The sequence below is a fragment of the Borostomias antarcticus genome (genome assembly GCF_949987555.1).
Source record: "Borostomias antarcticus genome assembly, chromosome: 1".
NCBI classification, from domain to species: Eukaryota; Metazoa; Chordata; class Actinopteri; order Stomiiformes; family Stomiidae; genus Borostomias; species Borostomias antarcticus.
This window is the reverse complement of record NC_140234.1, coordinates 22,459,004-22,482,966: the sequence shown is the minus strand read 5'-3', so window position 1 is coordinate 22,482,966 and position 23,963 is coordinate 22,459,004. Positions and strand designations below refer to the sequence as shown.

The following is a 23,963-nucleotide window of genomic DNA, read 5'->3' as shown; positions in this document are numbered from 1 at the left end:
AGATTAGGGCCGGAAAAATGGATGGCTTTCCATTCCATTTCTTAAGAATTGAGACGCGGCAGAAGAAGAAGATGGAACCTGGAGGTCAGCCACTCCCACCCCCCTCTCTCCTCTCAACGCTAAGCACCTGCAGCATCTAGAAAAACTCACTTCTGCGAATGCCGAATGCTGTAATTTTATGCAAACGGTGGTCAGTACTCGTCCTTCAACCACGGCCCCGGTCACCCCATCACTTCAGGCTTTATACCAAGAGGTCCCCCACACGGGGACTGGGGTAGGCAGACAGTACATTAAATCAGCTTCTTTTTCAGAGCACTTTGGTGTTTGCCTTTGAGGTAAGTTTTCTTACTATTGGGCGAACGCTTTCTGTGTTTACCCTAGGTGAGTTCTCTCACCTTGGCGAGGTTTTCTCGTAATAGACGAGTCCCCTTGCGGCGGTTGGGTCGCCTTGTCTAATCAAATAGGGCCATAGGATGGTATGGGTTAAGTGGTAGAAGCTTGTGGGGTTGATCTGATTCGCAATCGGAATCAGTCGTGTCTGAGACCCCTGCGCCGCGGTATTTTCGGCGGACGTGCTCCCCCTTTCCCCTGCCTGTCCTTTTCTCTCTCCCCCCTTGCCCCACCTTAACCCCCCCCCCCCCCCCCCCCCATTTTCTATGGGGCTTAGCCTCTCCACTGCATACAGTGACTACGCTATCTAACCCGGGGGGGGCGCGGTTGGCAGCACGCACGTCGAACCGGATGTGGGCGTAGTCCCGGTCGTCCAGACGGAGCAGCCAGTAGCGAGAGGGCATGGACAGCAGCTCCCACTCCCCGTCGTCCATGAACCCCCTCTTGTCGCCGGCGATGGCGTCGGCGCTCCTCAGCAGCGCCAGGTCCACCTCGCTCACTGGACGGGAGGTGAGGGGAGAGACGGAGAGAGACCGTGGGTCAGGCGCTTTAGTAGGACCCAGAGCTGCTATTGATTTACAGTGCAGCAGACTCAATCAAATGGCAATGTCTATGTGTGTGTGCGTGTGTGTGTGCGTGTGTGTGCATGTGTGTGTGCGCGCACACGCACCCTTGAATGTAGTACATAGACCTACTTCGATAGATCTCATTATGATCAGGCTCAAGCCAGTTCTTTAGTTAGTAGAACAACTTTCTCTATTTTCCGTCTACCTGAACTAATCTTCTCAGAGGTGGTCTCAGGGTGACGGGTTTGGGCCTGGGCTTCACTATGTATTCACAGCTATTTAGCCTATTAAGCCAATAATGCTGTTACAGTTGTTGTTGTTGTTGTTGTAGTTGTTGTTGTTGTTGTTGTTGTTGTTGTTCCTGACCTGAGTGGAGCCCGCTGTGGAAGGTGAGGCTGCAGTTCTGCCGGTCAAAGGGGAAGGCGTAGAACTCCAGGCTGCAGGCCGACACCACTTGGATGGGCAGGTAGTTCTTCACCGTCCCGGAGGAGTTGACGTAGACGTAGGGGATGGCCGGCGACTTCCCTTCGTCCACGCTGCCGCGAGAGGAGAGGGGGGAGAGAGGGAGGTGAGACGCCGCGCCGCGCCGACGCTCTCGAGCCAACGCGCGTCTCCGTCCACCCGCCCGCGTTTCCAGCTCTCGGCGCGTCTGAGATGTTCGCTGATTTAGCCTATGATTGCTGATTTTAAAAGTGTGTGTTTTTTGGGGGCAGAACGGACTCTCACAATTCGCTGATGATGACGTCGGGGACCCAGATGGCGTCGGAGGGCAGCGAGATCTCGGTGATGCCGTCGTACTCCGCCGGGTCCCACACCAGGAACTCGTCAGTCCAGATCTAAGAGCATAAACAAACATGGGGGCGCTGTGCTGTATATGACCAAACGCATCACAGACATCATTTTCATGTAACACGTGAAAAATAAATGTGTGAAGCATGAACAAGGCTTATACAGTAGAACATGTAGTACACAGAACAGTACAAGCAGAATCACACTTGTTATAACTGACTTGAAACACGTGAGAAACGGAAGTGGGATTTGCCTGTGATGAGGGATGAAGACAAAACTTGCTGGGGTCAAAATGAAAAATGATTCTCTGATTCTCCTAATGTAGGTTTGCATGTCCAGAAATGTCTTGAGAGGGCATCCTATATGAAGTAACACAATCATAGCATTCTCATCAAATGTTTTTCACTGACAATCAGATTATGGAAATTTGCGTCTTTGTCTTGAAGGTATCTTACTATATACAGTGAGTGTTCTGTATTCAACTACAGTCACAAGGTCAAACAGCAAATGGAACACAGGGACTAGTGATTTAGCCAGGAGACTCATATCTGCTGGACACACCCACCACACAGATGACCCCTAATAAGATCAGAATGCCCTCATCCTGATTCTATTTCAATGTTTTGTTTTTCTCTCAGTCGCTCTCTCAGAGCTAAAATATGATACGTTGAAGAGGTTGCTCCTTGGGGAGGTCGTTGAAGTAATACAATTAGGATGTATATGTTATGGATGGGTCCATTGGTGGTTTTTTATTGCATGGAAATGGATAGAAAGAATCAGCATAGAAGAATGAGATGCATAACAACCTGCCGGTACCAAATGCTTGTGGTGACCTTCTGATTGTGTCCATCCTATGAGAAAATAAAAACAATGTTCAGGTAGCCCAGACAGCAATCCAATCAGGGCCATATACAGGCCAGATCTGGCACTTGTGGCTTAGTTCCGGCCCATATATGGCCCAGATCCGCTTGCTATCTGGGAGGCCTACTTAAAATAATTGTTTTCATATCCAATGTTACATACAGTACAGTGAGGCATTAGAAGTACCCTGACAAAATGTAATATGAATCTCAAGTGGTACTGTACTTCTGTTCAGGTTATACTGTATAATGTACATTGAGATATCCGGTGAGACAATTAGGCTCAAGATTCAGAAGCACATACAGGTATATTGATACAATATCAATGTGCATGCCCTTTACCACATCCAGGACAGACTGCAGTATGAGGTCTATGTAGATGGTGGTCGGAGTGGTCCAGTTCTGGACGGGTCTCACTCCACAGTCGTACTGACGCAGCAGGGTTCTGGTGAGCTGGTTCAAGGCCGACCTCTTGGGCTTGTCTGGTACCAGTTCAACCACAGACGCTAAAACGGGAGAAATTAGAAAGGAAGTGATTTCAAAAAAAGAGACTATAAATTGCCGATCTACTGTAAAGTCAACTTTACAAGCTAGATTGCTGATGCAATAACCAAAAATATCAATTAAATAAAAATAAGAAGATACTATAAATGTCATGCAATTTACTTTTTTTTTTTTTTAAGTTGAGACCAGTTGGAAAGTACAAATACAAGAAGTAGCCTAATAGAGGGGAGAATACCGAACATATGTGTAAATCGGGAGACCTGCTTGATGTATCTCGGTAAACACAGAATTATTCTAATTTGTCCCCTAATTGGTTTCTGGAAACTGAGTTTACCAGAAAAAAGGCAATGTTTAGAATGACATTCATAATACATGCTGCTACTCATTGCAGAGTTCATTGCGCCAGCAAAAATGAAACACAATCTGTCAGGTTTAGCCGTTAGTGGTTATCATTCTCATGTGGAAAAACCTGCTGTAAGCTGCAAATACTTTTTTCCCCCAAACTGTTTCATAATTTCACCACAGGCCAGTTTAGCCTACTGGTGGCCCTAGATAATCAAGTTGAACATATAGAACTGAGACAACCAAAATTAACTCTTCGTATGTCCTTAAAAACAGAGAAACTTACCTGAGGCCAGTAGAAGGAGCCAGAGAAGAGACATCACTGATTTGTAGTTGACCAAACAGAATCCAAATTAGCTTTCTCTCCCCCTTATTTACCCTTTTTCTATTCTTTTTTATAAAGCTATTAACCTTTAATAATATAAATAACATTTCTTTCATTCATTTATGATTTGTGGAGAGTTGTATTCTAGCCGTAGGTCCCAGTTGCAAAGAGGAGTGAACCTGAGTGTGGAAGTTTGGGTGTCGTCTGTATTGATTTTCCGACTCTGGTAAATTGATAGGCCAATTTGAAAAGGGAGACAGACATCTCTGGAGACGTTCCCGCTAGAATATGTTGGGAACATAAAACAAACCCAGAGCTTTGTCACAGAACGATTATGGTCATCGCATACGCAGGTAGCCTAGGTTTGTCCCCCAAATGCTTAGTATTTTATAGGCTGCCACACTGTACAGGTATTCAAAACGACATCAGACACATTCAGATTTTATGGAACGCTTAAATTCTCGACAGTGTAGGCTAATGTGCTGTATTTTGACTGAATTGGATACATGTTGGTCTGGAAATTATTAATCGTGGCTTACTGTAGCGTGATTCAGCAGCCTGTCCATTCACGTTACAGGACCGCGCACGTTAATTGCGCGCGCCCGTTTCTTTTGACAGGCGAAGACGCACCCGCTGCTCGGTGTGTGTGTGTGGGTGTTTGACAGATGGAGTTGGTCTGACTCCGAACTAGGGCTGAAGGCATTTAAGGAAAACATCAAGATATTCGGCCTCTGCTGCCATGAGAGTCGAGAAACAGAGTGAACATGGGGATAACTCAACGAGTCTGGTGAGCGCGGAGTGGTAGAATACAAGTGACAAGAATAATGTTCTAACATTGCATGTGACAGAACAACAACTAACCGCAGAGCCACTTTTCTCTGTCAGACGGGTAATTTATGTGTTGATAGGCTACACTTCGAAGGGAGAGAATAGAGGGAACATGTATTTCAATTGGCCAAAATGTGTGCTTATTTGGCAGTTGGTAGTCTATAGCCTCATTAAAAATACTTTAGCAAGGACATGAATTACAGTACAGTAGCCTATGAAGCACGATTTTTGTGTCATGATACAGTATAAGGCTTCAGAGAACCTGTTATGAAACTGAGTAGTTTGTGTTAGCAACTAAGTCATAGCAATCAGATCAAGTCAAAATTATCATGGCACCAATTCTATTACATAACCTACTTTAGGCTTACTTGTGTTTACGTCCTTGCAAGTACATTCTAATAGTTTGATGAATCTTAATTTGTAAACATATGTACTAGTATATTGTGCTAAAGAGGGGGGTTCATATAAAGCAAAAACCCACAAAGTTACAAATCTAACATAATTCACTTCACTGAATTTGTCTTTTTCCAACTTTACTCCTCTTTAATAGTTCATAACTCCGACAGAAATCTGTGTCAAGGCTCTCCAGTGTGTGTGTGTGTGTGTGTGTGTGTGTGTGTGTGTGTGTGTGTTTATGCCTTTTAGAAACACCCACTGCCTTTGTCACTCAAGTCCCAGGGCACGGTGTGTGGAATGATAAACAGAGGTCTGTTCTCCATGTCAGGGGCCCGAAATAGAGGCTGACCAAGAGAGAGATCACTGGACCCCCGCTCTCCATATAAGTCTGCCTACTCCCAGCAAGCCCTGTGTGTGTGTGTGTGTGTGTGTGTGTGTGTGTGTGTGTGTGTGTGTGTGTGTGTGTGTGTGTGTGTGTGTGTGTGTCCGGCTGTCTTCCTCCTGACATTTCCACCTGCTGTCATGGCTGCTGGCGGGGAGGAGGGGCTTTATATAGCCTCGCCTCCCTGCTGGCCTATATTCCTGTAACTGTGTCGGGGTGGGCTCGCGTCTCAGTGTGTGTGTGTGTGTGTGTGTGTGTGTCTGTGTCTGTGTCTGTGTTTTCAAAGCTTCAGTTACGACCAGCTGGAGGACACTTTAAGATGTGTTGTGTATGAGGTGGGCTGTGAGGTGGGTGTTGAGTGTGAGGTGTGTGTTGAGTGTGAGGTGGGTGTTGAGTGTGAGGTGGGTGTTGTGTGTGCGGTGTGTGTTGAGTATGAGGTGTGTGTTGAGAGTGAGGTGGGTGTTGAGTGTGAGATGGGTGTTGTGTGTGCGGTGTGTGTTGAGTATGAGGTGTGTGTTGAGAGTGAGGTGGGTGTTGAGTGTGAGATGGGTGTTGAATGTGAGGTGTGTGTTGAGTGTGAGGTGGGTGTTGAGTGTGACGTGGGTGTTGAGTGTGAGGTGGGTGTTGAGTGTGAGGTAGGCTGTACGTGGCTCAGCTTTGAATGACTAGGCCAGTTGATGGTTTTGACCAGGTGGCGCAGTCAAGAGAGATTGAGCTCATCCCAAACCAGTTGACAAATTCTCATAAACAGTGCGTCCTGTGGGGACGTTTGTTTGACTACCGCACCTATTAAAGTGGAGCAGTAGCGTTGACTTTTCCTACCACACCATACAGAGGGTTAGTCTCTAGCCCACATTCTGTTTCTCTCGCAAATCAGTCTAGATACTCCCCATAGAGATCCGTTTGTGCCAGATCGGAAAACGATCTAGCCAATCGGCTTTCTAAGAGGAAGTGAGAACAGCTAGGCTGGGGGGGTTTAGGCATGACGATTGTGAGGCTTGGTTGATGTTAGCGTGTGATAGACAGTGACAGATGGTTCATCCAGTTACCTGCCAAGTGTTTTTGAAAGTGCGTGCCCTTTTCCAAACAGTTTCCAATGGAGAGTTCCCAGATCGCAAACCATCTGGCTCATCAGGTTAACAGCAGGTGGTCTACCTGCACCAACCCAGAGCAGCAGTTGAAAAATAGCTGTCAAATTCAGTATACAAATAAGTGAAATACAGTATGCTTGACATCTTACGGTTCTCACCACACAGTAAACATGTTCATAGAGATACTGTATGTTTGTTCATATCTCAATCTCAGTCATTATCACGCTATTACATTGAATCAATTACAATCATTTGCTTTTCATGTCAAAGATTTTCGGTCAATCTTCGCAGACCTTCGCTCAAAGGTCCCGCGGACCACACCATGTCCCCTCATGCTAGCGAGCCGGTGTCCTGGTACCTCCGGGCTAACTGTCCTTTTCTCCTCATTGATCTTTTGGTTTCCCCCCCCCCCCCCCCAGTGTCCGCTGCTCATCAACCAGCTCAGAGAGATCACGAGCATCCAAGACCCTCAGATTCTCCTCAGAGCCCTGACCGTAAGTAGCCCGCGCCGTCGGGAGACAAACCGACAACCTCACAGCATCTCTTGACTCCGGTTACAGGACTCGATCAATACCGAGTGACACAATTCCCACACAATTGCACGCAGCACGTGGAATTGTGTTCATCATGACTCATGGCCCATTGATTTTCGCTCGCCTATGATTGCTTTGGTGGGCGCTCGAAATCATCGGCGCGACCATGCTGGAGCAACGTGTGGTACAGCGGCCTCGCGGGGGGAGTGGCTTCATCACTATGCCGTCTCAAGGATTGAGTCAGGTCTTGAGGGGGGGCGGGCTGTACCACACGTTGATCTGAGCGGGGAAATGAGCTGCATCTCAATCAACCTATTTGTTAGGGCTGGGTTCAAAAAATCGATTCATCGATTCTGAATCGATTCTGAATCAAATGATTCTGAATCGATTCATGAATCCCAAAATCGATCTTTTATTTAATGAATGAATGAATAAATGAAGGAATTAATAGTTCATTCATTCATTCAATGATTCATTCATTCATTCATTTTTGGAAATCAGTATCGATACCCAGCCCTAGTATTGATGTGTTGCAAAACTTGGCAGTCATGTAATTTAGGTTACAGCTAAAAAAAACTGGTTTTAGTAACACTAACCGAATTGATATTGAATTGAATCGAATCGAATTTAATCGTGATAATCGATTCTGAACCTTGTGAATCGGAATCGAATCGATTCTTTAAATTCGACTCGATACCCAGCCCTACTATTTGTGCAGACGAATCCTATTGTCCTGATATCCTACCGCCGACATCACCTTTCCATAGCTCCCGAGTTAGGACGACATGTTACCATTACATTTTAGTCATTTAGCAGATGCTTTCATCCAAAGCAACTTACAATCCGTACCCTACATTTGTCTGGAGTAATTGAATCAACCGTACATCCCAGTCATTGTCAGTAAAGCCTTCTATACGAACAAGAGACACCAGAAGTCAGTCATACTGTACACGGTACTGTACATGTGGGGTATAGGGGTTGGGAGGGGGTGTTGTCCCAGATATGAACACAGCTTAGTGTAAGGGATATGGTGGTAGGGGCCGGCTCAGTATATTGTATAAACCTGGGTTAGAGTAAGAGATATGGTGGGGGAATTTATACATGTAACAAAAGTGGAAGTAAGATTGGGTTAATGGTGGTTCTATTACTATATCCATGATGGTATGAAACCAGTTGGGGGGGGGGGGGGGTTACTGTACCTGGTGGAGAGCTGAGGACTGCGGGGAAATGTCGTCTCATTTGGGAATGGCCGGACCAGGGTCCGGTAGTTCCCAAGTGCCCGTCTGTGTAAAGGGCAAATTCTGATGCACCGTGACCGCTGGTGGCGCGCGCTCTTATTGGCTGTGCCGACGAGGACTTCGCTTCGCGGTTCGCTTACTCCAGACGAACGTACCCCGGTCGCTCTGGGTAAAACACCTCGGCTAAATGACTAAAATGCAAATTTAACACTCAGCTTGACCTCCTTGACCTCTCCGTACGCACAGAGATGATGTGACAGGGTAACTGTGGTGCCGGTGCCCTTTCACTTGCCCCCTGGGGTGGCAGGGAGGTAAATAATGTTGAACCTGTGACTTATGACCCCCCCCCAGGCCAGCCAGGGTGACATCAGCCATGCCGTAGGGCTGCTGACCACAGGACCCCCAGAGGGGGACAATGGCCCCGGGGCCCCGGCAGACGCAGAGACTAACAGTGAGGCCTGGGAGGCCCAGAAAGGTACCAGCTCGTTTTAAGACAAAACTGTAAAAATCACTCACTATGGTTTTGAGACGGTGTCGGAGCTGGGGTGTGAGTTTGTTGTCGTTGTTGTTTTTGTTGTGTCTCCAGCGACGCCTAAAGACGATCTCCAGACCGCCATCGAGCTCAGCCTGCAGGAGTCACAGAACGCCCAGGCAGAGGAGAGAGAATTCAGCAGGTAACCGTCTGGTTTGGACGTCATGTCAAATGCCATGAAGACTTTTGTAATAGTATTCTGGTAGTGTTGTAATAATCAGAAAATGTAGAAACATTTTTATTAGATCAGATTTATACCAAATTTACAAAGAGATCAGTTAAAGACATAATCCATGGCTGGTAACAGCACCACACAGACCCACATACGTAGCTCCAAGGTACAGGAGCTCATACACACATACATACACACACATACATACATACATACATACATACATACACACACATACATACATACATACATACATACACACAGACATACATACCTACATACATACCTACATACATACATACATACATACACACATACATATATACATACACACATACATACATACATACATACATACATACATAGACATTCATTCATACACACATACATATACTGTATACATACACATACAGCTTTTAGTCATTTGTTAGTGTCGTGGTGCGCCAACAGCATCTGGCTTTAAACATGCAGGTGTGTATTAGAAGACGCAGGTGTGTATTAGAAGACGGCCGTCCACCTTTGTTGTTGTTGTTGTTGTTCCAGGGCTCTGGAGGCCAGCGCTGAGGAGACCAAGGTGAAGCGTAAGAGGTGCGAGGCCCAGGGCGAGAGCTGCAGCCCCGCAGACTGGGTCCGGCAGGACGACTGGCCCACCGGCATCCGCAACGTGGGCAACACCTGCTGGTTCAGCGCCGTCATCCAGGTGTGGAGGCCGGGGGGGGGTCAGGGGAGAGGGCGGGGTCAGGGAAGAGGGCGGGGTCAGGGGACTGGTTGTTCAGGGGTTTCGTTTATGGTCTGCTGTGGCGTGTCGAGCGTCCAAAAGCGGAGGGGGGAGTTTGAAGGCGTACCCTCCCTCTGCAGGCTAAGCGAGAGGCACATACTGTAGCTAAATCAAGCGCTGATAAGGTATCTGGGCCTTTGGAAAAGCCTTATAGAATCCGTTATCATTCAAGTGTGTGGTGTTTGTCAGTGGGGCTGTCAAGACTGTTTTAGCATGCTCTTATCATCGGCCCGGGGGCCAGATAAGGTCCTGTCTTACCGTCTTACATTGTTGTAGCCTAGAAATGTCCTGAATTTGCTGTAAATAAACAGTTGAGGCCTCTATCCAAAGCGGCGTACAATGTTTTTGAGCTAGTGTTGGGGTTGAGTACCTTTCTCAAGGGCACAACGGTAGGCAGTGATTGCCCAGTGGCCTGCCCAGGGTTTTGAACCAACAACCTTTAGGTGACTGTTCACATGCTCCAACCACTGGGCTAACTATTACCGATATGAAGGTTGAAGAGGACAGACTCCATCATGCAAGTTTACATCAGGGGGGATCGTAAAGGTTGATAGGCTGGAGGTCTTTTATTCGTGCATCGGTCAGCAAAATGATGCTTGACACCTGGGAAACATGACCTTGACGCTGACTAACTGATGTGAATATGCGACCGTCATATTTATACTCTGTTTTCTGAATGCCTCCCAGACTTCTCATATGACAGGCCCTTACCACCACAGGGAGCCAGGAAATGTGTGTCCAACTGCACAACCATGCCAAGAAATACTACCTGACTGAAACAAACATTTCTGAATATCGCTTCTCAACCTGTTTTCGCGTATTAATCAACCGGTAATGTGCAAATTGAGTTACGCTGTAACGTCAGGAGACCCTGGAAAAATGATGGTGCGGTGTTTTCTTTCCAAATGCAAAAATCCGCTCAGTTGCTTCTAATTCTATTAAGAGTCCATTCCAGACTGCATTTATCCTGACCTATCAGGTGGCTCCAGTGAAACCCAAGCCATCATTGATATTGATAGACTGCGAGGGGTAATTAAATAGCACAGTGTTGTGATGATAGAGAGAGCTCTGAACTCTGCAGCCCGGCTTGAAATGAGTTTATATCGCTAGATTAGCCGGGGGCCGGGAGCGCTCGTTCGTCTTGATTTGGTTCAGATATGCGCTGCATCGATTAACCGCTTAAAATCCCCCAGGAAATATCATTAAGAGATAGGAATGGACTGATGTTGTGAGGTTGTGGAGTTTGAATACCAAAGGTCACGAGATGTAACTTTTTCTTCAGTGAAACAGCGATTTTATTCAGTTGGCCTGTTTGAGCTTTCATTTTACACTTCACATCGCCATTTTGCCTAAACAACAGGAATTAATAGATTGAGACTAAGTGAGCACATTAAAATGGCAGCTCATGTTTCAGTGGTGTATCTTGAGTGGTTCACTTTACAGTAAGATGCTAGATAAGATATAATTTCATTTCCTGGGAACTGGCAAGCTGATTTGATTTAGGTACACATAAGTGCCTCAATATCACTATTCTTCCCCATACGTAGTATATTTGCATGAGTGTGAGAGGGCATTATTATGAGAGCATTTCTAAGTATCTGTGGTACCTAAGTACCTATTAGTATGCAATAGGCTACTACTAACTCACTCACAGCAATGCACTCACAAAGATCTTCTCATTGACACTGGGGAAATTCTCACCTCATTTGGCTGATATATGACATCATTATGATCTTATCAGAAAACAAATACCTCCTCGGCTGCTGGCACTTGCTCTATCCTCTGTTCTAGCGATGGAAATGTCCGTTTACTAGCGAGAAGACTAAAGAATAAAATGAACCTCTGCTTTGTTCTTTGTTCTTTGTTGTTCCAGTCTCTGTTCCACCTGCCCGTGTTCCGCCGTCTGGTTCTGAACTACTGCCTGTCTGAGCGTGTTCTGGAGAGGTGTAAGAGCCACTCTGTGAGTACTAGACTGGGTCCGGCGGTACTGGGTCAGATGTAGGGGAGTGTAGTCTATAGATAAAGGTAGACACTACTACTCAACACTTTTCTGGAAGTACGGAGGGAACTTAAAAGTTCAAAATACTCTCTGGATAGAGTGAAGCCCTTTGTTGTTTTACTTTTCTGATGATGATGATGATGATGTAATTCAGAATTACTGTTGATATACAGCACAGTATATTGTGCAGCTGTTTGGTAATAGAGGCCAAATGTAGGTGTGTGTGTGTATATGTGTGTGTGTGCATGCGTGTGCGTTGGCAGGACAAGAGGAACATAGCCTTCATGCAGGAGCTGCGCTGTCTCTTCGCCCTCATGGTGGGGTCCACCCGGCGCTTCGTAGACCCCTCCGCCGCCGTGGAGCTTCTCAGAGACGCCTTCAGATCCAACGAGGCCCAGCAGGTGTGTGTGTGCGTGTGTGTGCGTGTGTGTGTGTGTATGTGTGTGTGTGTGGGCGTGTGTGTTCATGTTTCATCTGTCTAGATGAAAACTTGAAAGCTTGAAGTGACTGTTCCCTTACTGTGTTCCTGCTCCCCTGTCGGTCCCAGGATGTGAGTGAGTTCACCCACAAGCTGCTGGATTGGCTGGAGGACGCTTTCCAGCTGGCAGCCAATGGAAAGTGAGTTTGGAATTTGACCTCAGAAAGAGACGGATCAAGTTTTTAATTACAGCCAAATGTGACTCAGATCTGTGGAATTCAATGAGATGCACACACAACTTTGGTTCTTGTATCAATATTTGTGTGTTTTTGAAGGGGAACAGTCATGCTTGTTTAAGTTTGCTCTGAAGTTTTCCGTCTTCCATGTAGGGAAATGGCTACACTGACGATGATTTTAAAAAGGCCTACACACAGAATTTAAGCATTTAATCGAAAAAATATTATCTTAAACAAGTGTGACTGTGCCCCTTTAAAAACACACAAGGATGATATCTTGCATTCAGGAACCCAGAAGATAAACAGGAGAACCCCATGGTCCAGTTGTTCTATGGCACGTTTCTGGCAGAGAGAACCCACGAGGGTGAGTGTCACGCGAATCTCAAACAAGCACACACTAACAAGATTTGAAAATAACGGTTCATCACACACTACAGGATATTATCGTGCCCAAGGGAGCGAACCATTGCCTCTCGCTTGTAAAGTAGTGACGTAATAATCTAAATATCAAACATGTTTGATATTATCGTGACCGCCCCGATGTGTCTGCGAGCCGGGAGCTGGACCGGGAGGTATAAGATTGGATCTGTAAATCCCTCACATTACAAGATAATCAGGGCTGAACATCGGTACCGAACAACGTACCAGACCAGATTTCTCCTCCATCCGGGAATATGCGATAAATCGGCCCAAAGATCCTTTAGTGTGAGCCCGGCATCAGTGTCTTCATTGTTAACGTTTTGATATGAATGTCTTTTGACCGTTTAGGTAAAACCTCGTCCAACCTCGAGCAGTTTGGCCAGTACCCCCTGCAAGTAAACGGCTTCAACAACTTGGACGAGTGTCTTGAAGGAGCCATGGTGGAGGGGGAGATCGAAGTCCTGCATTCAGACCAGACCATTCCATCTAGTCGGGAGGTGAGTGCGTGGGCCTAGGTCTAGGTTGTACTGCGTTGCCAAGCAGTGGGTTTTTGGGTACACCGGACGGACTTTGACCAAACTGGGCGGCCCCCTCCCCTTTCTGAATCCAACCTGCTCTCTTTTGCAGAGATGGTTTTCAAAGTTACCGCCTGTCCTGACCTTCGAACTGTCCAGGTTCGAGTTCAACGCCCAGTTAGGACGCCCGGAGAAGATCCACAAGAAACTGGAGTTCCCACAGATCATTTATATGGACAGGTGAGTCCTGAGCTAGAACGAGTGGACTGAGTTGCTGCTGTTGATCCTTGAGTAAACTGGGCTCCTCTTTCGAATGTGTATTTCCTTTCAACAGATACCTTCACAAGAACATTGAGCAGACCCACGACAGGAGAGGGGAGGTGAAGCGACTGAAGGAACAGCTCACGGTCCTCCAACAGAAACTGGAGTGGTAAGTCTGCTTTCTCCTTTTCCTCTGTTCATCTCTCTCTCCCTTTCTCTCTCTCTCTCTCTCTCTCTCTCTCTCTGTCTGATTGTTCAAATGTTTTGAAGTAACTGTTTTGTGTATGCTCTGTTCATCTCTCTCTCTCTCTCTCTGTCTGATTGTTCAAATGTTTTGAAGTAACTATTTTGTGTATGCGACGATGCAGATTACAAAATTCCATCCCTGGAACAACAGTAAGATGCTGTCTAATGGAATCTGATTGAATCTCTGTCCAGCTATAAGAACTACGGCTCCGGACCTACCAAGTACCCCCTGGCGGACATGCTCCAGTACGTGTTGGAGTTCGCCACCACCAAGCCCACCAGCGTCTCCCCCGCTGAGGACGTTCGGCTGTCTGCCTCCTCCCCTACCCCCCCCAGCTACCCCTACACAGACCCCCACACTGACGAGAAAAGGCAAGCACCGCCAGACATGGCCCTACCACACACATCACGTTTAAGCGTCCGAAGAGCATTTGATTCACCTTAGAGTTTGTATATTTTTAGGACTGTTCCATTTGCAAATGGTATTTGAACCAGGCTTGCTCAACACACACATACTGTGTCCATATCATTAGTCCTGGCTGTGAATGGAGAAGTTTCCGGTTTCTGCTGTTTAATCAATCTAGCGCTGTCTTGCATTTCAACTGCTTGCTCAATACCACTGTGTCAGCTACCGGAGAAGGTGAACATTTCCCTTTGCGCACATGTTGCCGTAAACATATACGTGTACATTTTGAGTGCAGATTTGGTCGATGTCGGTGTTCCTGATGTCAGAAATGTGTGTTGGCTGGCTAAGCTAAAGCTCAGTTGGGATTGAATTGGTGAAAACAAGATTCTCTGATTGGCTGAGAGAGTTGTTTCTGCACTGGGCCTCAGATGGTCATATACCACACACTATTATCACACACACACTATTATCACACACACACTATTATCACACACACACACACACACACACACACACACACACACTATTATCACACACACACCCGTTTATTGACATCCCTCCTCTCCCCCCCTCCCCCATCAGTCAGGCCGAGTCGGGAGACGCAGGCGGCGTCCAGCGGACCCCCATCTACAAGCCCTTCACCCAGTGTCGCCCCCCCATGGACACGCCCCCCCACCCGGCCCCCCACAGCGTGACGGAGGAGGAGCTGCGCTCCGTCAAGGCCTGCCTGCAGCGCTGGAGGTCCGAGGTGGAGAACAACATGAACGGTAGGCCGATACGCCCGGAAAAGAGTGAACTACAAACTACTAAGAGAACTACAAATCACCCATCACATGCCGGGTAGAACTGGGCACCAACGTAGCAGTTTAAAATCTACACAGCTTTGGTAGTATGACTTGTCACAGCGGTAGGGGTGTTAATACTACAAATCCCATAACATACATGGTACTGTATGTACTGTATATATATTGAATTTATTAGGTGATAAAGAATGCTATACACGTACTGTACAGTATCTATATATAGTATATATAGCATATATAAATAGTAAATGTGTGTGTGTGTGCTTAAAGGCACAGCCATAGCTAAAAACTTAAAATCCTGTTTTGCAGTCACCTGAATTGACTCTATTAGATTTATCGACTGTCTGATACATAATTCAAGGCGTGTTGTGAAACACCAGCTGTGCTTTGAATTGCTAGATTGACTGTGAGTTGCATCGTTCCCCCGGTGTTTGGAGGGAATTATCACTGTCGGTCTCGGCCCCAGGTGCCCTGCATTGATCTCGATGTGTCTCACTTTGTGCGTGTGCGCGCCTGTGCATGCGTGTGTGTGTGCGTGCTCATTTATGTGTGTGTGTGTGTGTGTGTGTGTGTGTGTGTGTGTGTGTTCAGAGCTAAAGGCCAGCATCGACAGGGTCAGCCAGGCGCTGGAGGGCATGTACGGCGATAACAGCCTCTGTCAGGTAAGATCCCCGCCTCTCACCTCGCTGTGTCTGTCACAACAAGCAGGTGATACGCCAGTCCCTGTCTGTGCCAAGTCAAACAGGTGTGTGACACATTTAGGTATAACGCCATGCCAAGGTAATTCGAATTTGATTTGCATGTGCAACATGTACAGTGACAAATAGCCCATTAAGCCTAAACACTAACAGCAAGGCCTTAAATAAACAATATGTTATTATGAGTGAGAAATTGTTGCTTTGCCATGAAAGACTTATGTAATTATGATAATATGATTATCATATGTCAGGGGCTCTATCGTAGAGGGGTGTGGAGGAGGAAGGGATTGTCGAAGCCGTGCGGCTTGCATGCTAACGGCGCACGAGTATTTCTTCTTCTCACGAGCTCGCTCGCAAAAAGCACACACTCCTTCTGAAAAACGTCCTCCTCCAACACCCCTCTACCTTGTTCAGTTGAAAATCTCCCCGTCTCAGGTTCCGTACCGGCTCCACGCGGTACTGGTCCACGAGGGTCAGGCGTCGGCCGGTCACTACTGGGCCTACATCTACGACCACGCCAACCAGCGCTGGATGAAGTACAACGACGTCATCGTCAGCGAATCCTCCTGGGAGGAGCTGGTGCGCGACTCGTACGGCGGCATGACCAACGCCAGCGCCTACTGCCTCATGTACATCGACGACAAGCTACCGCACCTCATCACGGGTATGTACAGAGGCGGCCGCGGCGCGCCGGGCGTATCCCTCCGCCTCCTGATGAGGAGGTGCGACGCGAGTTGAGTCAGTTAAACTCACCCCTCGGGGTCAATACCGCCCGCCCCGCGCCGTCGAATCGCTAGATTTTCCGTGGCGCAGCTGGATAAAAGCGGTGTTTATGTGAGGCTGTTGCGTGTCGAAAAGTCAGAGGAGCTGAGATGGAAACCAGCGAAGCTGCAGCGATGAGTGACACGGTGACACCTGTGACTGAGTGACTACTTCTTGGAGCTATGGCGTAGTTAGAAATATAAAGCTGATGTAAAGTGCTCAGCCTACTGTAGTTTACTTGCGTGGAACGGTCAGAAATGACATGTCAGTCTACATACGCCGACATGCAAACAGTACAGAGGTATTAACTAGCATGCATCTGGACGCAAGTAAAGGAAGTAAATTGTATTTGGTATCGCACAGACACAGTCACAAAGTGCTTCACGGGATTAAAAACAGACAAAACATCAAATAAAAGTACAATAAACTACACAACATAATTGCAGCCTTGAGTAGTCAGCTATTTATGGGTATTGAAGCCCTGAATTCCATTTTATTCACATATTGGCCATGAAGTGTTGTGTGTTTTCTGTACACGCCGGTTAGATTAGCGCCCGACCGTCAGTTTGACACAAATCGGTGTGAGTTGCGAGTGTCCGGCGCGCTGACCCTGTCCCCTCCCCTGTCCCTTCCCCTGTCCCCTCCCAGAGGACACGGATGACGAGACGGGTCAGGTCCTGCAGGGCATGGACGCCCTGCCCCCCATCCTGCGACGCTACGTCCGCGAGGACAACCGTTGGTTCCAGCAGGAGCTCCGCGAGTGGGAGGAGCAGTTCTGCCAGGCCCCGCCCACCCGGGAGGAGTCCGCGGCGGCCGCTGCCCTGCCCACGCCCTCCTCCGCCAGTCCCGCCCCCAGGGCCGAAAGCCCCGTGGAACTGGCCCCCCAGCCCGCACAGGAACCCGCCGGGGAACCAGAAACAGAATCGCTACAGAAAGCGGAGGAAGAGGACCAAGCGTTAGAAGCCGTGGTAGAACCTGAAGGTTTGTCATGGATTCATTCATATTTGATTTCGATAAAGACCCTACCTGAGGGTCAAAGTTCATGTTGAGTTGCTACATAACCCTGCCATGAAACTTCCAACCTCTAGCTGCCGATTCCAGTCACAATCCTTCTATTTCTCCTAGAACCCATCCTAGAGAACCTACAGTATCCCCGGCCTTGACGGTTCCACTCACAATCCATCTATTTCTCCTAGAACCCATCCTAGAGAACCTACAGTATCCCCGGCCTTGACGGTTCCACTCACAATCCTTCTATTTCTCCTAGAACCCATCCTAGAGAACCTACAGTATCCCCGGCCTTGACGGTTCCACTCACAATCCTTCTATTTCTCCTAGAACCCATCCTAGAACCTCACCCCGCCCTGGAGTGTCCAGCCCCGGCCTTGTCAGAGACCCCTAGCAGCCGTCTGGAGAGCGAGGGGGAGGGGCCTGTCTCTGTGACCCCGGAGCCCGGCCAGAACACGGCACCAGAAGAGGAGGAGGGGGCCCTCAGTCAGGTGGGCCGCGAGGAGGGAGGCCGTTATCTGAGGCGCCATCAAATATAGGTCACCTCCGATCTGGGCCACTTACTGGATGTCTGCACATGTGTGATTATCGCTCTCACTGGCAGCTTCTGGATGGATCACAGGCCACATAGTAACTTTATACATTTGAAGAATAACTGAAATGAAGTGCATGTGTGTGTGCGTGTTTGTGTGTGTGACCTTGATTGTAAGGGAATCTATGGTTTGTTTTTGTACATGCGTGTCACCCTTGCTTACTTGAGTCATGCTTTTTAAGCAAAATGTTGCGATAAGTTTCGTTTCACATGAATACATCTATCAGAACTAAACGGTCACTCTAGTTAGTACCTAGACTCCAGTATTTTCCCAACTGTTTTTCAAAACCGGGGGGGGGGTATGACCCGGGCAGTCACTGGACACCGGCCGCCATTTCTGCATTCCGCGCGCTCCTCCGGGCTGGTTTTATTACCGGGAAGGTTGCTGGGGACACGCGGCCAGGCCGAGTGTCCAGTCAGACAACACACCGTCTTTAAATAGAACCACCCATGCAGCGTTATTACTGTACCCAGGCGCGAGCTAGCCAGAGTGTTCCAGAGTATTCCTTCAGCAAGCAGTAGGTTGGTCGCTCACTTGGTCCGTCCAAGATTCACTTCAGGCCTGTGATTGATTTAGAAATGCTTCTGTGAATGTTGATAACTAACTGTTGTCATCGTGTGGTTTTCTTACTGAAGTTAGGTGTCTGCATGAAACTCAAATTGCCTGTTGACATGGTGACTAGTTGTTTGTCTATGACTAGTTGTTTGTCTATACTATATTTGTATTCTGACTGTTGAAAAGACTTGAGTCATACATTGTTGATATAAGATTGTCTTAGAAGTACGCTGGTTATAGAAAGTTTTTCTACTTGTCTTTTACTTGTTACTGTACATCCACCAAAGCATAGCTTACTAAATGGTTGCACGACAGTTTTTTTTATCAACCTGAGAAAGCTGCTGTCTTGTAAATGGTGCTCATATGACCCCTAGTGGCCACATTTGGTTATAGTCCTAAAAGCCACTAGCCAGGTACCCGAGGAGGCGTGAGATGAAAGATTTCTTGTGAATGTAGCCTATTCAAGGTTCTGACCACATTATCTACCATTCACTTAAACCTGAGTGCATACTCTGGAAATGAAAAGCATTTCCCACTGCTCATTTTAAATCTATTGCCTAAGCAGAAGTCTTGAACTCCACCAATGGATCATATCGATATTATTCCACGAGCCTTTTATCTAAGAATTCAATAGCTCTGGAAAATTCAATAACTCCACTTCTCTGAGTCTTTACAGCTCATTGTGTGTGTGTGTTGAAAGAGTAAAGTAGGCATCGTTCACCTCTAAGGCGTCGTTCGTCTCTTCATATTGCAATAACTTAACTGTCATCGGACCCCCCCCCCCCACCCCCCCACAGCCTCCCTCTCCAGCAGCCAAAATGAGCGCCCAGACCACGGCAGACAGACAGACGGAGGAGGCCGCCACGGAGGTCACCCCCGCAGAGGCGGACCCCGAGGTCAGGGGGGCGGAGTCACGGGCGGAAGCGGCGGCGCCGGAGGCGGACCCCGTAGGCCGGGAGGAGGAGGGCCGCGGGGAGGAGGGCCAGGAGGAGGACACCCCGGTGCCGACCAGGAGGAGGCGGCCGGAGAACGAGGTGTCGGAGGTGGAGATCCCCAACGTGGGGAAGATCCTGGTGCGGACGGACGCCGACGGGTACAACGAGGAGGTGAGGAGGGAGAGAGAGAGAGAGAGAGAGGGAGAGAGAGAGATGCGGTTCCCAGGCGGATGACCGCTGGTCATAGCTAGCCAGGTGGTCAGTCCGTGAGTTGAGAATAAACATGTTTACCTTGCTTATCTGTACCAGGCGACGGAAACAATAATATGTCATTCTCTGAGGTGAAGTCATTTGAGTGCTGTGTGAAAGGGTTCAGGTCCATATTACATTACATTACATTCATTTAGCAGACGCTTTTATCCAAAGCCACTTACAATAATTGCATATAACGTAGGAAGTCAGTGAAGCAATAACTCATGAGAGGGTGTGGTATATGACCAATAACCCGTGGTATATTGGCCATATATCACAACCCTCAAGTGAGTTATTGCTTTTATACAACGGTTCCATCATCGGGAAACATTTACGGGAATAAATACCTACTATTTCAGTGTCTTAATATCGATTTTAGTGAACTCTGCCAAGAAAGGTAGTTCCTAAAACTATCACGTTGCTATGGAGTTTCAACACAACGAACAATGAGCCCTAGCAACCCAAACTATTACTCCTAGCCATGAACGAAGTTTAGCCTACCTTTCAAGAGGAGAAACCGTAATGTAACCAACAGACCGTTACGCAATGGAACTAGCATTTTTACAGGCAGTAATAAGTGGCGCAGTAATATTTTACATACTGTAGAACGGTAAGAGGCTTTACCCGTGGTATATCAAGCCAATCAGATTGCGAGGTCGGAACTACCCATTGTATAATGTACTGTACTGTGCAAGAGTAGCAAAATTATACCATACTATATCTTTACCATATTAGTATTGCTTGCTTGCTGTGCTTTAATCATTATCTTGACAAAACATTCACATATTGCCCCGATATCACACCCCGTGTCTCTCTCTCTCTCTCTCTCTGTGGTCCAGATGATGCTGACCCCAGCCATGCAGGGCATCATCCTGGCCATCGCCAAAGCCAGACAGGCGTTCGACAAGGACGGGCCTGAGGCTGGCCTCATTAAGGTAGGACCCCAGCGCCCCCTATTTATGGAGATGGACTGTCTCTCCAGCTGCGGTCCTATCCAGTTAAAAGGGAGGTTTATTTATTATTTGTTTCACAGCCAGTTTAAGCTGGTTTGTGGGAGAAAACAGACACACCCTGTCATAAATGAGTATGTACCTTGACGAAAATATAAGTGCTGATTGACTTGCAGCAATGAGGCAGTGGGCAGCCTACAGTACTCAGTATTCGCCGGCCACACGTCTGCCTCGTCTGCTCTCGCAGGCGTTCCACGAGGAGTACTCCCGCCTGTACGAGCTGTCCCAGGAGGAGACCACGCCCCAGGAGGACCCGCGCCTCCAGCACGTCCTGGTCTACTTCTTCCAGAACCGGGCGCCGAACCGCGTCATCGAGCGCACGCTGCTGGAGCAGTTCACCGACCGCAACCTCAGCTTCGACGACAGGTCTGCGCTCCGCCGCCACCCGTATTTCCCGTTAACGTCGTACGATATGACGCCTACGGCCGCTCGACGCGCGCTGTACCGCTGACAGAAACGTGTGACGTCACAAATTAACCCTTTACGGTCCCGTGTCGACCCTCAGGGCCATCAGCATTATGAGAGAAGCCCGCGCCAAACTGCGACTGATCAAGCCTGAGGACATGGACATGGAGGAGTACATGGTAGGCACCCCTGACCCCCACACCAGATTGCCCCCTCCGTTAGCAGTCAAAACGACGCCTGTTCCTAGCGCGCAGGCGTTAATTCCAACTTGATTCTCATACGCTCAGTATCATTGTGCTGTAGACCTACTTAAAGCAATACAGCGTCTTATTTCCACATAATCACTACCTGACATGAAATGATGATGATATCATTTTATTTCATATTTCGTTTTATTGATATTGTGGATTACATAATGTGATGTTTGAATGTATTTTTGTGTGGACCCCGGGAAAAATAGCTGTTACTGAGGTAATAGTCAGTAGGGATCCTTAATAAACTAAACTAAACCTACCCAGCACGGGGGTCCGTGGTGGTGTAACGGTCTAAGCGTCGGTTTCTGGCGCAGCTGCCCACCGGGGACCGGGGTTCACGCCCTGGTCTCGCCAGATCCCCAATATGGCCGGATCCCACAGGGGGAGCGGCGTATTGGACCGCCACTCCCGAGAGTGGTTAGTTTAATTTCGGCACGAGGGTCCGGTCTCAAGTCATGGGCTTGAGAGGGTCAGGTAGCTGGCTCTCTCTCTCCTGGATCGCCGAGCACCGGGTTGTGCGACGGACCCTCCACAGCAGCGACAGCAGGGGACATTCAGACAGTAGGTTGGGGGGTGATCGGCTACCAAATCGGATGAAAAACAGAAAAAAATACAGAAATACATTAATATAAACCTACCCGGCCCATACTACGCGGTAGCCAGGCCCCGCCCTGGATCACGCCAGCGTACCACGTCCACTTCCTCTGAAATCCACGCTCCAGATACATTGAGTTCCTGAGACGGACGTGCTTCCTGTCTCATTTCTGTTGACCCTGTCTGCCCCGGTCTGCCCTCAGCAATGGCACGATGACTACAGCCTGTACCGGACCGTGTTTGTCTACCTGCTGACGGGCCTGGAACACTACCAGCATGGGAAGTAGGTGTTGTCATGGCGACCTGCCTCTGCCCTACGTGACCAGCCTGGTTTTGCGCGTTGAGTGAAATGTGTGTTTGTGTGTGTGTGCGTGTGTGTGTGGTGTGTTTGTGTGTGTATGTGTGTGTGTGTGTGTGTGTGTGTGTGTGTGTGTGTGTGTGCGTGTGTGTGTGTGTGTGTGTGCAGGCCTGTGTGTGTGTGTGTGTGTGTGTGTGTGCATGCGTGTGTGTGTGCGCAGCGTGTTGACAGGCCGTGTGTGTGTGTGCATGCTTGCATGCAGGCCTGTGTGAGTGTGTGTGTGTGTGTGTCTGTATGTGCGTGTGTGCGCAGCGTGCTGACCGTGTGTGTGTGTGTTCCAGGCTGCGGGAGGCCCTGATCTACCTGGCACACGCCCACCAGAACAACAGCATCCTGATGCGCAGAGGCGAGCGCCGCGGCGTGGAACACTCGCTCATCACACTTTACCGCAGGAAATGCCTTCAAGTGAGCGTCCCTTCCCTGACAAAAACCTCACAGGCAGCAACTCAAAAAACAACTTCGCTGAGAACAACTTTGTGAATCAGATTTAGCACTACGGAGGTTTTGCAGCCATACTGGCTCAGCTGCTGCTGTCAGAAGCTTAAAATAGAACATCAACCTGACAATATCACTGTTATAAATCACAAACAAATAATATAGACTAGTTTTTCCTCACAGGGACTTCATATCCAGGCTCAATAATAAAGGCCAGTCTGATCTACTGTCAATGACAATATGATGAACAACAAACATACCTCAGAAGAATGTCCTTGTGACATCATTAACCCCCCCCCCCCCCCCCCCCCGTTGGCCAGGAGCTGAACGAGAGCGCGGCGAATCTGTTCAGGAGCAGCGAGCAGAGCGACGTGGAAGAGGGCGTGGCCATCATGAACGAGGCGGTCATCCCCTGCATGCATCTGATGAGCCGCGACGCGCTGGGTCAGGAGGACCTGGACGCCATGGAGGCCGTCCGCAACCACTGGTGCTCCTGCCTTGGACAGGACCTGGACGGTGAGACAGGCCAGGCTTGTTGGTTCCTGTAGAGATATATTATTACCTTTATAACATATATTTATTCATTTTCTGATTTGTTATCTATATGCATGTGTTCATTATTTCTGAGTTATTAATGTTCAACACCTGTGGTATTTGGTGGACGGTTATATTTTACTTAAAACTTTCCCTCTCATATTTTATATACTGTATCTCTTTCTCAAACTCTCCCTTTCTCTCTCTCCCTCTCCCTCTCTCCCTCCCTCTCTCCATCTCTCTCCCCCTCCCTCTCTCTCTCTCTGTCCTCTGCAGACTCTTTGCAGGAGAAGCTGGGCGAGTTCCTCCCCAGAGTTCTGGACTGTTCCGCTGAGATGGTGGTCCTGAAAGACCCCCCCAAGGTGCGATCCAAGATGCCCCACGACCTCTGCAGCCGGCTGGCCGCTGTGATGGAGTCCATCCGCAAAACCTCCATCGTTATCGTCAAGTAAGGTAGTCCGAAGCCCCGCTGAGGTCATGGAGGGGTCAAAGGTCGCACGCTAGCCGAACGACCACTAACGCCCTCCTTCACGCCCTAAC

General features: G+C 48.2%; 2 protein-coding genes across 2 annotated transcripts in view; one reads left to right on the top strand and one right to left on the bottom strand.

Annotated features, from left to right (window-relative positions):
* The window catches only part of htr3b (5-hydroxytryptamine (serotonin) receptor 3B), a gene marked incomplete at both ends in the record, with an annotated part of 6,499 nt that extends 2,728 nt beyond the window's left edge, over positions 1–3,771 (bottom strand). The window contains 6 exons of the mRNA XM_084450428.1: positions 732–889; positions 1,323–1,492; positions 1,683–1,792; positions 2,552–2,596; positions 2,948–3,111; positions 3,738–3,771. Coding sequence (XP_084306554.1) covers positions 732–889; positions 1,323–1,492; positions 1,683–1,792; positions 2,552–2,596; positions 2,948–3,111; positions 3,738–3,771 — 681 coding nt within the window. The remainder of the gene's footprint in view (positions 1–731; positions 890–1,322; positions 1,493–1,682; positions 1,793–2,551; positions 2,597–2,947; positions 3,112–3,737) is intronic.
* Positions 3,772–6,364: 2,593 nt separating this feature from the next.
* Positions 6,365–23,875, top strand: usp28 (ubiquitin specific peptidase 28; the record flags this gene model as incomplete). Its single annotated transcript, XM_084450318.1, has 26 exons — positions 6,365–6,373; positions 6,893–6,967; positions 8,596–8,719; positions 8,831–8,918; positions 9,492–9,648; positions 11,600–11,686; positions 11,989–12,126; positions 12,273–12,343; positions 12,667–12,743; positions 13,148–13,296; positions 13,427–13,554; positions 13,649–13,744; positions 14,014–14,209; positions 14,814–14,994; positions 15,622–15,692; positions 16,164–16,392; positions 17,139–17,471; positions 17,829–17,989; positions 19,444–19,752; positions 20,673–20,768; positions 21,031–21,209; positions 21,349–21,427; positions 22,300–22,379; positions 22,736–22,859; positions 23,210–23,405; positions 23,700–23,875. 26 exons carry the CDS (start codon positions 6,365–6,367, stop codon positions 23,873–23,875), a joined length of 3,609 nt encoding a protein of 1,202 aa, XP_084306444.1.
* Positions 23,876–23,963: the final 88 nt, after the last annotated feature.